General features: G+C 45.8%; 1 protein-coding gene across 2 annotated transcripts in view; it reads right to left on the reverse strand.

The window, feature by feature from the left end:
• Positions 1 to 14463, reverse strand: part of cadm1b (cell adhesion molecule 1b) — a 74831-nt gene that overhangs the window by 6648 nt on the left and 53720 nt on the right. The window contains exons 3-9 of one of the 2 annotated variants that reach the window (XM_062472834.1): positions 12459 to 12605; positions 9187 to 9339; positions 8255 to 8392; positions 5762 to 5920; positions 4903 to 4999; positions 4406 to 4578; positions 686 to 739 (exon numbers count right to left, since the gene is read on the reverse strand). In XM_062472834.1, coding sequence (XP_062328818.1) covers positions 686 to 739; positions 4406 to 4578; positions 4903 to 4999; positions 5762 to 5920; positions 8255 to 8392; positions 9187 to 9339; positions 12459 to 12605 — 921 coding nt within the window. The remainder of the gene's footprint in view (positions 1 to 685; positions 740 to 4405; positions 4579 to 4902; positions 5000 to 5761; positions 5921 to 8254; positions 8393 to 9186; positions 9340 to 12458; positions 12606 to 14463) is intronic. The other variant, XM_062472835.1, reaches the window with a different exon arrangement.

The raw sequence follows: 14463 nt of genomic DNA on the forward strand, positions 1-14463 counted from the left end.
GTAGATAAGAACTTTTCTCAAGAACAGGATCCTGCAGCTTCTTTTGTATACAAACCGATTTCCATCCTTCTCATACAGTACGGTTCAGAGAAAATAGTTGTTATTGATGTTTGGAGCCCCACACAGACGTGAGGTGACTGTCATTGGTGGAAAGATGTAAAGGGCATTGTATGGTCGGCACAGATAGGTAGGAGATATAGCTGGAGATGCTGATAAGATAGCAGGGCATCCAAAAGTCGCTTCCGTTTCCCCCGATCAAACATGTGGCAGGGGAGAGGTGTGACAGGTGTCAGTGACAGTGCAGCGCTGTCCATGCAGGATGGCACCGATCAGCATGACTATCTGATTTAAACTGGCCGCCTGCAGCCTCTCTCGGCCTTTCACTCCTTCTCTTTACCTCTCTCTCTCTCTCACTCTCTCCTTTGCTCTTTCTCTCTGGATTTTTTCTTGCCAATCCTCACCGAATCTCTCTCTCATTGTACTGCTCGACTGTGCATACATACAGACAAAGGCACACTCTGTCACACACACGCACGCACACACACACACACACACACACACACACACACACACACACACACACACACACACACACACACACACACACACACACACACACACACACACACACACACACACAACCATAGTAGAGGGGTGAGAGTGACAGTGAAGACAGATACAATACCTTGGGTGTAGTCTGGGTTGATGGTGGTAGGTGTGGGGATAGAAGTGGGAGAATCTAGATGGAAAAATAAAAAATAAAGACATGTATAAGAAATATAGAAAGTAGAGGAAGTGACAGAGGTCACTGATGTGGCGTTAGTGACAGAACAGGAAAGCAGTCTTCCTTACGTAATTACAAATAATGAGTTAGAGTTTGTGTGGTAGTAGGAAAATAATAGGGGGTATTTTAGTAAGAGGATGTTGCTTTCTACATCATCTATTCCTGAAGGTAACAGGGTGAATTTGGAAAATTACACCAAGTCGGCACCAAGTCAGACCTCTAACACCGCCATCCTGTCGGTGAAATATAGAAGATGTGCCAAACAGACATGACTTAACTGAGATGACTGAACTGTTACACCGCAGCCAACATTTTTCATGAATATTTCATTAAGAGAAAATGAAATCTGATATGGACATACAGTATAACTTGATTTCCTCCAGTAATCAAGTCAACTCAGGACATCAGACCATCCCGCTCCCCCTTGCTGTTCTACCAGAGACCCAGGCCTGCCGCAGACGCCTAAGGAGTAATGATTAGGCCTTTCACAAACCCGCAAACAAAATAATGAGAATGACAAAATAGGAGCCAGGTATGTACTGAACCTAAGAGGTTTGAAAGCGTCTCCACCACAGGAACATGGCCGACTCTGGCGCTAGGAGAGATAGAGAAGCCCCTGCTGGGAGGGAGACACAGCGGGGGAAATTGGCTGGCTGTCTCCGTGCCTTTACTGTCTGTGCTCCATCAAAAGACCTCAGTGGGAGATCACCCACTTTCAAACTAATGATAAAACATCAAGGACAGCATAATGTCGCTGCTGGGGTAGGAAGGATGAGAAGGGATGGGGTGTGATAGTGATGGTTGTGTGTGTGTGTGTGTGTGTGTGTGTGTGGGGGGGGGGGGGCTATTGGGTACAGATTCTTTGCTAACAATATTTGGGAGTTGTCTTTCCTGGTGACCGAAGACCTGATAGCTGAAATGTCAGATTCTGGGAGAGGAAATTGGGCATTCAGAGGAGAGGGTTTTCACAGAAGCCTGAATGGGATGTGGCACATGTAATAAACTGGCAAACAAGAATTCTCCACAGGCAATTTCCAGGCTGGATGACTCTGGCCTCAACATTATGAAGGCTGAAATATGAATGTATTTGGAGGTGCCATATTTTCAGGAAGCATTTGTATTGGTGAAGAGTTTGATATGACAAATTCCACCCACAAATTGAAACAATGTGACTGTAATTGTTCAGCTATGCCTGTTTAAATAAAGCTGGCAACCAGTAACCTGAACAAGTTGGTTTTCTGCTCTTTTTTGTCATTGTTTCTTCCTTTTCTGCTGGTTAACTATTTTATAGGATTCTATGTGGATTCGCTTCACAACACCCCATTCACATGCCATTGTTTTGCTTACTGTATGAAATCAGTCTACTCCTGAGAGCAAGAAACTCCATAAAACTATTGACTCAGAGAAGTGGACACAACCTCAGGGTTAATTAATTCCTGTTTAAGTTCCAAACATAATTCCTCACAACAAATAAATAAAAAATCTGTATATATATATTTTACATACTGTTTATCAATATGTATGACTTCACAACATCCTATCATATTAAAACGATCAACAATGACAAGTGTTTCAGTCGTACTAGCTAGCACTATCTCCGGTGGCTACCCACGCCAGATGGCTGCTTGAATCTTTGACTTCATGGCTGTGTCGGCAAGCTCTAGGTCAAACAGTCAACATCAGTTCAAACCACTGAGCAAAGGACAGCTTTGTTCCCCTGCCAACAGCCAGTATGTGTGAGTTATAGCACCCACACCCTTTTATACCAGGACCATGGTGAGACTCTTTTGTGGCCGACTAACACCTGACACCAGCCAAGGACCCTGTGCTCACAGCCCACTGAGGAACCCCCGACATGGAGGCTGTGGAGAAAGTTACTGAGCCCCTCCTTCTGGCCAGAGACTTCCACTATCACATCCCTCTTTCCCCTCTCTAACCCTGGCTTGGCACCAGCCTTGGGTTGTGCACTGAGTAAAGGTCACACAGTAGCCCCTCCGGAACAAATACGAGCTGGAAAAACTTGATTCAGTGGTGGGCCACATCATGCTCCGATTTCCTCAGAAGCAGACGGTTCATGAACCACATGCCTACAACATTAACAACATCATTAAGAACCATTAAAAGGCAAACTCCATACTGTATCAAGGCTGGCTTCTAATAATAGTCCTGTGTTCAGTACGAAGGTTAAGAAGTATCCTAAGCCGCAATTGAACTGTGGTCTACTGGAAACTTGGTCTTCATATTACCCCTAAACGCTAACAACACATATAAAATAACTGGGTTTAATATGTCAAATGGAAGTTGTATATTTAAACTTTGTTGGAAAAGGCTGTCTTGTAATGTCCCTGCTAGGCTGACACTCATTAGGCAGCGCAGCTTACATGTACATGTGTTCATAAATACAAACTCATTAAGCTAATATAGCTGCCCTGATTAAGCTGGGAAAACTATTCTCTTGAGTAGGAAAAACCTGCTTTTGTCTGGCATTTAATCCTTAGAATAACAGGAGGAATCTCAGACATAATTACACTGTTATTATCACCTTTTACTAATCTCCTGTGTCTCATTATAGAGCCCAGCAAAAAACAAAAGCTTTCTCTGTTAACACCAGAGATATATTTAGGAGGTGGTAAACATCTTGCACTGTATTAGGAATATAGAGTTGTGTGTAGACAAGGTGCCAAATGGCAGACACTTTTGCCTGTAACCCTTGTTCATGCTAAGATAAGAGTTAATGCGCTAGTGAACATTATGAATCTGTTCAGTCAAACAATTCATTATGCAGTTCACAAGAGAATTGGTCCATTCAAGTAACATAGCCATGACAGGCAACAACACAACATAGCTCATCACTTTATAAGACACAGTGAGTCACACTATTATTTCATACAAGGATCATGTAGTCAAATGTATCATAATCATCACTCCATTCTGATGCCTTGACAGGAGAGAGAGAGAAGGGGAGAGAGAGAGATTAAAGAAAGGTGAGAGACAGAGAGAGAAACATCCGCTTGATGGACGACAGCGCAAGTTACCCCAGTTAAGAGTTTTAGTAAAGGAATGACAGGCTGAAGAGTCTGGACAGTGCTGTCCACCAGCCGTGTCATTTGTTTTGGAATCCGATGGGCTATGAGGGGCAAACTGATGCCATCATCCGCCTGGCAGGCCACAATGATGGCCACCCTCATAGTGGCATCACTATCCGAGTCACACACTTACATAGATATACGTCACATAGACAGTCACACACATCAGATGTAAGGCAGCTTGATCTGGTTGGAGATTAACGTTAGTCAGAGTTATCTATCACGTACTACAGTGTCAAGGTAGCCAGAACTGGAGCCCCAGAAGCCTGTTAGCAGACAGACATGGATGTTTGTCTGAGCTCAGCTCTTAACCTTTTCTCTTAGGACCTTTCCTTTTAGCACTCCATTATAATCACGTGTCGTGCATGCATGTGCATGTCTTACTGTAACGTTCTACATCAACACACAGTCCAACCCTTCCGTCGGATGGCTGAGTGACAGTTGCCATGGTTCAAGATGAAAAATATTTATTGCCATGTATACGGTTTAACAAAGTGAGTCCGTACAATGAGATTCTTACGGTGCCAGTACGTACCGTATACAAAGAGGATGTAGTCATCATAGGCCTCCCCCACGGCGTTGGCGGCCACACAGCGGTACGTGCCGTTGTAGGATTTATTGAGGTTTTCGATGAAGAGGTCAGAGCCTGTGATGACGGCGTGCGAAGGCACATCATCGTCTACTCTCAGCCAGCTGATCTGATGAGGGCTGGGGGGGGGACAGACAAATACCAGACGCATCAGTCAAGCGTGTCCGTCAATAGCAGGAATCTGGGTTTAAAGGTCAGAGCTGGCAGATCTGTTCAGGACAGCCATTGGCAGGTCCGGGCCTAATGATGCACTTTACACACAACACGCTAACAACTGCTAACATTTAAATGCTACACAGAAATGGAAAGGTTATGGGAGTGCTGGGACTGGCAGAAAGGGGATATAAGGTGGGCTGAAGCCGCCATGTTTCTGTCTTCTGACAGTAGGAGCCAAGGATAGGGCGGAACTGGAATCCAAATGAAGCACCTGAAGGAATACTCACTGTGGTTTGCCCTCTGCTATGCATGACAGTTCTAGATTGTCTCCCTCTCGCGTTAAACCCTCCGGAAATTCCACAACTATCTTGACTTCCGGTTTATCTGAAAGCAATGAAGAGAATGAAGTTTTAAAAGTTATGCTAGATGCTGTTAATTATTACTCAAGACTGTTTGGAAAGGAACTTCCTTCCTGTTTTGATGTGACTGTAATAAAGCCAGACGAGCTCTTGAGATACAATGCTACTGTATGGTGCCAGTGCTTCATTGTTTGTGGCATTACTTTAGTAAAGCATGAATGAGACCAGGGCATTTCAGTCTAGTTACTTACGTAAGCAGCGTGGGTATTTCTGACACATGCATGGGAGAAGACTCTCAGGTTCACAGGCACCCTGGTCTATCTAACTTCAGTAGATTTTTTTTTTCTTTTATCAATGTTAGCCAAAGACTGCCAAAATGTCAAGCGGTTCCAGTTTGTGCTCCTTCTGTCTTTTACCAAGAAAGGTCAGACAAAGGCACTCAGCTTTCTGAATAAATTAGTATTCTAGACAGAAAAAGGGTACTTCAACCTTTCTCTGGCATTCAACACAGTGTAAGTCTTCTCGTTTCACTTCTTTAATCAATACACCGTTTGAAGAACAGCAAATCATATCTGACACAAGAGCATAACGTACTTGTTCCCTTGAGGTGATGGTACAGTATCTCATTGGAGTTATTCTCCAGCGTTTGTAAGACCACAGACAGCACGCTGTCTAATTAGAGGATGACTGCTCTCCTGGGGCTCATTCATAGGTCCCTTCTGTCAGAGGAGTTAGTGACAATCCACATCCTGGCCAGGTGTGTTTTGCTTCTGGCCGGGTAACTCACACATCACTTCCAGGTGTCTCTGAGCTCTGAGATCCTTCACGGCCGGGTGGTCTATGATGCAGCTCACCGGCTCCCCATCGTCCTCCTTGGCCACGGTAAAGCTCACACGACTGCTGACGGTGAACATCTTGTTATACGTCTCTTCCACCTCGGACTCGCCTGGCGCACAGACAGATGGACAGACAGACAGACAGATGGACAGACAGACAGATGGACAGACAGATGGACAGACAGACAGGTGGACAGACAGATGGACAGACAGATGGACAGACAGATGGACAGACAGACAGATGGACAGACAGATGAACAGACAGACAGATGGACGGACAGACAGATGGACAGACAGACAGATGGACAGACAGAGAAAGATGGACAGAGGTGGACAGAAAGAGACAGACAGAAAGACGGACAGAGAGTACATACGTTATTTATGTAGTCTTATCCAATAACATAATCATGCCGGACCGCATACAGTAAATATTAGCGAGACATTGTGCTGGGGCCTGACTTACGAAAATACATATTCATATTAGCATTCAATCCTGGACGTGAGCAGCGCAGGGTATGCGGGTTGTTATGGCAGATCCAGGATGAGCCTGTGTGTGCAGCCGAGGGCTGAGCGGCATGCGGGCTAACCCTGCAGTAATCTGCTGCCCGCCAGGCTTCTGGCTGTCAGAGGGGCATTCATTTAGAGAACATTACAATGCCACAGGGGCAGCGCGTTAGGCGCAGTGCTGAGTGTGATGGTTTACTTGCAGTTAATGAAGTGAGGAAATAATTACAAGCCCTCTCTGACCCACAGCACACTTCCATCTCTGCAAGTCACAGGGGAGACAGGCAGGGTACAGGGAGGGCAATACTCTGATGCTCCTACACACACTGACCACCACACACACACACCCACACACACACACACACACACATACACAGCCCAATGTATAGTTATTAACCCCGGGACACAACGGTACACAAATACTGTACGCCCACACATGTTTACACACACAAACATATATACGTGCTTCCTTCAACATCTGACACCCCAAGTCCGGTCAGCATGGATCCAGGCATCTGGCCAAGCTCTCCATCCTCTGGGTGTTTCGATGCTGTTGTTTTCTAAGTCATTATTCATAATTTTTCAGCGCACATGCTGTTATGTGACCATGTGCTTCTGAGCTAATTAATACCTTATCTCCTGCAATCATGAGAAGAGAGCAGTGTGTCCAGAGGTGCTGGAGGACGTGACTGCGTGTCTGAGCCTGTGTCTGTCAGATCTCAGAGAGCCCAGATTAGCCCAGCTCAACTTGGTGTCCTGTCCCTGATCACTCAACCCATCTGCCCCACCTCCCCCACGCAACTCAACATCTCATAAACTGAAATTGACTTCCACTTCGGCAACACTGGAGCCGCAGATGGCATTAGCGTAGATTCCCTCTGTCTAAATATTTTAGCTGCCCAACAAGCCAAATGAATCCCCTCCATCCTAACACCTATATAATTTGACAACAAGCTAGGAAGAAATCCACACTTGTGTAAATATGAAACGACTGAAATAAATTTGCCTCTTGCTGTACAATAAGCACAAGTTTAATAAATGATGAGTGTGTGCGCGGACAGGCAGGCGGTGAAGGGGTGTACCACACAGCACTGCCTACCCCTCCCCAACAGCCCGGAGCTGGCCTCAGGCACTCCAACGCAGAGACAAAAGTCAATAAATGCATTCAAACATTTATTGCAGGCCTAAAGAAAATAACACATTGGCGCTAAACGTGGGGAGCGCATCATTTGATTATTTCCTAGCTCAAATTGATTGACAGCTTAAGCATGCTCTCAACTTTGATGAACACCTTTGATAAAAAGGCAAAAATTTGCTGGAATCTAGCTAACATTGACATATATAACCAGTAATCTCCAGGGGCACTGGTTAACTGGCTTAACTGCATGAAGGATAACCGACTGAGAGAGTAACTGGATGTACATCGGCTCATTGTTGTTGAGGCGATATTGCATATTGCAAATTGTACAGCATACATACACCACACAGCACATACACATATCAATATACTCCATATGCAGAACACACACTGCCCTGCACAGCACTCACAAAGTACCCTACACACACGTACATGTACACACACTCTAGGCTGCTTGAGGTGCACCCCAACCGCCGCAGTCTTTCCTGAGTGGGTAGGTAGCAGTTGATGCCAAAAGAGCCCCCTGTATTATCCTCCCTGTACTGTAACTGTCTTAGGTATCACTGTTGTGTCACCAAGAAATGAAACAAATGATTACAGCCATGTGGGTGGGCGACGCTGTCGACTTTCTAGCATGTCCTGTGGTCTCGCATCCTAATTAAGTGAATTCCTCCATCGAGGGGCCTCGCTCTGGGTGTGTTGCTGGTAGGAGACACATCGACAGGCTTCACAGGGGGAGGGCTGAGCCGTTCTGGGGGCGGAGGAGTGTCAGGGAGCAGGTCGAGGTTGTTATTCCACTGACCTGTCAAGTCCTGCTCCCCCTTCATCCATCTGATGGTGGGCGCCGGCTTGCCGTCCATGGCTGTGCAGGTGAGCTCCGTCTCGTTCCCCTCACTGACCACCTCCTCCCTGGACTCGATCATCGGGAGGCCTGGTGGAACTGGCACCCGGCCACAGACATGCGCACACACCCACACAGACACAAAAAGGCATAGGCGCAAACACACGTATACACACAGAGATACAAAACCACACACACACACACATCCCCCCATACACAGACGTTACACAACCAAACAATAACAGGTCCTGCACCAGACCCAATGTATTCAGTTGAATCAATCATTAAGCTGTGAATGGCTGAACTTGAGACACTTGAAGAGAAACTCAGTTGGGTATTTTCTGAAGAGCTTTTAAATACCAGATATTCTGCTGCAAGATTTCAATTCTATATCTGGAGTGCTCACTTTAATATGTACTCAAACCCCTTTTAATCCTGCAGGATGTCTGCATGTACAATAAAGCTACTCTATGACAGTAATTTCACACCAAAGCACCACTGCGGAGCACAGCTGAGTCTCTATAGGGAACCAATTGGAGCAGCCAAGTTAACAGTCACCACGAGTCAACACAGCTGCCAACCACCACCCAGTCTAAGACACTCGCTGCTATCCCTCCATGCATCTGTTCCTTTTTATTAAGATGCTGAGCTCCGAGAGAGCCTAATTGGTTGACATTTTGTTTTATTTCAGGCTAAATATAACAGGATCAAAGAGCAATCAAGCAAATCAATCAAGCAAAATAAATGAACATTTGATATCCACGGTTTATGACTGAACATTTGACTGGAGGACCGTGGAACATGGGAACCAAAAGTGTACCATTCAACATGGATAGAATACCTTATAGGAAACTTGAATAGTATATAATGGTGTGTGTGTGTGTGATATATACCCAGCACAGTGATGTCAGCGTAGGCTTCTTGGGGTGGATCTGTGTAAAGCTGGCAAACGTAGCGTCCTTCGTCTGAGAGGGACACGTTGGACAGAGACACCCGCAGCTCATTGTCTGAGAAGTTGACCAACTGGAACCGGCTGTCCTTCAGGGCTGGAAAGGTACACGGGAGACAGTCAGGATGTAGAACAGAGACATGCACACATGAGAGATGAAGACCCTGAGAGGGACAAAGAGGATGAGAGAGGGAGGGAACAGGAATTGAAATAAAGGGGGAATGAGACAAAAGTGTCAGTGAGTGAGATTGAAAGAGAGAAGGTGAGAGTGACAAAGAGTCAGAGAGAGAACGGGCGACTGGGAGAGGGACTGATGCTAGTAGGAATGTGATCTAAAGTGAAAGTAAAGAGAAGTGAGTTCCAATATAGTACATCCAGGCTGACGTATAAAACAGCTTTACAGTCCACAGAGCTGCACTGCAAAGTGTGAGGAATGTTTATGAGGACTGCTAACAAGCTAGAAAGTCTCCTGGTCATGGATGAACGCATCAAGCTCACAGCTTCCAGAAAAAAAGGAGTGCTGAAACATACATAATAAATTTAATCACAACCCTGAAGTGGAGCAAAGAAAATAAGTGCTATGTTCCATCAAAGGTACCCGAATAGAAAAAGGGACTGCATGGGTTCAGTCTGACTGTGGTCAGGCGTTCTCCAGTTTCTAACAAACTGTCACGAGACACTTTGATCCTTGGCAGTTAGGAACGAGGAAACAAAGGCAGGTGAAGCACTTCTACTTGTACTTTAGGACATTTTACAAGATACATTAGTTGCATAGAATAGTTTCGTGCAGACAATTACCCACAACAGTGCCTGGTCTGAACAGGGTTTATATACTGTGTGTAATTGATGATGATGTGCAGGTTTGTGCAATAATGAGGTGTGAGTCGGTCCGTATTCCTCCGCCGTCCTCAGTACTCTGGGGAACTAGACCGTCTGAGGGGTGCAAGAGGAGTATCCGTGACTCAAACTCGTTTTTGAGTAGTTTTCAAAGAACAAGACGTGTTTTACATAGATAGCCCCAAGATGATAACGAATGCTAGTTATGTACAGTAACAGGTCTGCCTTAATGGTAGAGATAGCTCAGGAACTGTTCTCAACCCATCTTTAAAACATGGGATGTCCTCCTGCCAAGGCTCAACTCAGCATCTTGATCATTAGCGAGGCCTGTGAGCCTCGTCAACATGAGTCCTCATTCCCAATCCTGTCTTGTAACGTGACGAGCCCTTTGGAGGTCCCTCCTCAAAGAGCTCTGATGAGACTGGCATGTTCGGAGAGTCAAAGGGCTTAGGAGGAAGGGAAACCTCTCGTTCCGCAGGCATTAAATCTAGTTGACATGAATCAGTTTATACAGAGACAGGCGCTTACATCAGTCTATGGCAGCAGAGTACTGAGCTAGAAAATATACAGTTTGCATTCCTGCACTGTCAAAGTGAAGAACTACAGTGAATAAGTAATGTGCGATTAATGAGGTCTTAACATTGGATTTATGACATGAATACACTACAAATGCAACGGAGGATGACAGTGCAGTTCGGTGTGTCGCGAGACCGACTGTACAGCACACACTGAGACACGGTAAACATGAGTGGTGTTTCCTGTGTGAGGAATGTGTCGTTGTGTTTTTGGCTGTGTGTTGCTAACTGTCGTTATCCTCCACAGATGCAGAGTCCTTTACAGTGATGAACAAGGTCCTGGTAACAGGTAACAATGACACCATACTGGGGGGGGGTTTGTGTGTGTTTGTGTGTGTGTGGTGGGGGAAGTGGTGGGGGGTGCTTGCAGCAGCAACCCTCCTGGAACTGAGCCCAGAATAGCAATGCTGTGGGGTCTACCTAGCCACTCTGCAGGGGCAATTATCAGCCAGCAGGCATCTGCAGGAGTCACCAGATATGATCAGGGAGCCAAGACATTAATCTGAAACCGGCTCTGGACCAACCCAACAACCACCACAACCCCACCAGCCTGTAAAGCTCCACCCCTTCATCATGGCCTGCCCTGTGCACCGACGCTGATCTCTGTGGAAGGGCAGAAAAGAGCTGAATGTTTAAACAAGGAACGTGACGGAGAGGAGATGAGGAAAGTGGAGGCTTACATTTACATTTAGTCATTTAGCAGACGCTCTTATCCACATTCCCCCCGAGGCAAGTAGGGTGAAGTGCCTTGCCCAAGGACACAACGTCTTTTTGGCACGGCTGGGAATCGAACTGACAACCTTCTGATTACCAGCCCGTTTCCCTTACCGCTCAGCCACCTGACTCCTAGACATGACTGATCTTGTTGCGTTATGGCTTCAGGGCTGTAGTAACACTCAGGCCACATGCACATCCAGGGATGGTGATGGAGGCCTTAAGAAGTTAGCTGTTACTAGGGAGTCAGGTGGCTGAGCGGTGAGGGAGTCGGGCTAGTAATCTGAAGGTTACCGGTTCGATTCCCAGCTGTGCCAAATGAAGTTGTGTCCTTGGGCAAGGCACTTCACCCTACTTGTCTCAGGGGGAATGTCCCTGTACTTACTGTAAGTCGCTCTGGATAAGAGCGTCTGCTAAATGACTAAATGTAAATGTACTGACTCATCTGTTGTTTTTCTTTTCAGGTCAGCAGCTCTGTACATTACATGTGAGTTCTGTACATTACTGGTAAACACACAAATTACATTAGGAACACAAACACGACTAAGATGTGCGCTCAGCCTTTTATAACTCTCTCTGCCAAGAAGAAAATAGAGTGTACACTCTCAACTCTCGAAAAGAGATTCGGAAAGTAGTAGTTTACACAATGTAGTGCTCACCTTGAATCCTGGCTTGAATTGCATATGAACATTTGTAGTGGAAACTTCTGTATGAGAAGCCATACTCTCGACATATTTCTCATCTAAACCAAGGACGGTAAAAAAAAAATTCATCCATCCACTGCATACCATCCAGACGTCACACCGACCCATACAATCCTCTCAACAATTCAGGATTCAAGGTATCCTATTCACACACACACACAATCTGAACCCTGACACACGAACCCCCATTCTCAAGGGCTCCTTGCAATGTGCCATCACCACTGTCAAAACCAGAGCAATTTCTTTACTGTAGGAGACCCTGTCATGTGATGGCTCCATCGTAGGGACCCTGAGCTGGTGGCTGTCGGTGTGATACTCTAGGTGTGTCCTGAGGTGGTGGAGGATGTGGGGAAGGAATGCAGCGTGTCCAGAGCGGCCGTCCTTACGTCTGACATCACGGAAGTAGATGGTCTGTCGGTTGGGGTTGAGGAGCTGGATGACAGAGTCGTCGTTGTTCTTCACTCTGCAGCTGATGGTCGCCGTCTCTCCCTCAACCACGGACACATTATCCGTACCGAGATTCTGCCCTTCGACTGCAGAGGGGAAAAAGACAAATGGGAGAGTCGGCATTACAGGACATTACCTGTGACCTCGCAGTGAGCTGAGCGATTCCGTTACCGTGCAGAGTGACACACCGTTCCAAGAGAACAAACACAAATTAAGTCGTCCCCATACAAAGACACAACACACAAGATATGAGGCCACAGCAAACCCACCAATGAGATCACCCCTAAAGACATAGCTAGGTTGACTGTTGCTGAGGACACATCTCTAATCCCTCTAATATAAGGGGCCTGTGCTCTGTTTGGCAGTATCGATCCGCCAGCTTAGACTGGCCCTTGGAGTCTGTGCCAGATGGCCTGTAAGCACTACTGCTCACAGAGAGAGAGAGAGAGAGAGAGAGAGAGAGAGAGAGAGAGAGAGAGAGAGCGAGAGAGGGAGTGAATGAGAGGGAGAGAGAGAGATGGAGAGCATCTAGTCTCTCTTTCATGTCAATATATTTATAATTGTATTTTTTGTCCCTTAGCTGTAAATTGCTTTGGCAACACTGTTTAACTTTCGGTGTGTGTCTGTGTGTGTGTGTGTGCTGGGGTAGAGGGACAGACAGATAGAGAAAGCTCTGTGAGCTGTGTTTTTCTACCCTTTTTAGAAAAAAGCAAAGGTGCGTCAGGCACAGAGAAAGCCAGTGGCCTAAGACGGTCACACCGGTGTCCAGAGTCTCTGCAATGTTGTTCTACAGTAGCAGGCCTCATTATTACACCCTGGACAGTTCATACATTTGGTTTTCAGTGAAAAAAAGGTTTTCTTGTGTATTTCTGGGTGAAGGAGGGGGATCAAAAGTCACCTAGTGCCTTATGCCTGTCCAAAAAGGTATGAAGAATGGAGGATGCTTTTAAACGTCTTGGACTCGCACCTGCAGAGAAACAAGCCTTGCATCCACACTCCGAAGGAAACATCAAAAGCACATTTGCATGCCTGAGTTGTCAGACGCTTCGGAAACCGTGCTGACATTTACAAAGTGGGAAAAAAGCACCTGCATTTTCCGATAGTGATAATGGGAACAGACAGCCAAACTAAAATGATTCAAATGAGCTGGGTGAAAGAAGCGAGCAATGGGAAATTAACCTCCTGAGGAGAAAACACATCGCAGACCTGTCTGCAACGATGAACACTTCATTTCATTGTGTACTGCAGCTGGCCATAGATATTGGGACATCACACACAGGGAGTAATAGGTGAAAATGGACCCTGGTATTTGCCAGTGTCCACACTTGACTAAATAGGCAATTTATGACTAAAGAACATATTGTTTTATCTCTGGTAAGGTGTCTATTTGGAGGCAAAGCAAAGTAAAGAAGGATAGCGTACTATGTCGTTAAATATTCAGAAGTATAGTAAGAAATATTGGTACATGACTTGGTCATTAGCCCCCAATCAAAAGTACTTTTATTAAGTGTGCTCAACTGGCACGTGTAATGTCACAAATGGAGAATGTTGGACTGAGGAATTCCAACACAGGAGAGGAGCCAGGAATTGCGACAATGTTTTTATGTCTGCTTTATTTAATTGGTTTTAAATAAACATATTTGGCAGTCCAAACGCCAACACCAGAGGAACCTCAAAGCAAGGTTACTGAACTCTCAAGCAGTTGGACAGAGAGGGAAGGAAGTGCTTTAAAAACACATTTCCATAAGGTTTCGGCAGCCCTGAGCCGGGTTGGACCCCCTCCAACCTCGCCAGCTAGGCTCATCTCCAATTCAAAACACACATAAATAACGTCGCTGTGATTAGCAATCCCATCAAAGCAAAAACAGACCACTTTGTGGTACATGGAGGGGTTTGTACGATTGGAGTAAACATTTCAATTGCCTGAGCATCCTGGTCATGATT

This window comes from Osmerus eperlanus, chromosome 11 (assembly GCF_963692335.1).
Source record: "Osmerus eperlanus chromosome 11, fOsmEpe2.1, whole genome shotgun sequence".
Taxonomy (NCBI): domain Eukaryota; kingdom Metazoa; phylum Chordata; class Actinopteri; order Osmeriformes; family Osmeridae; genus Osmerus; species Osmerus eperlanus.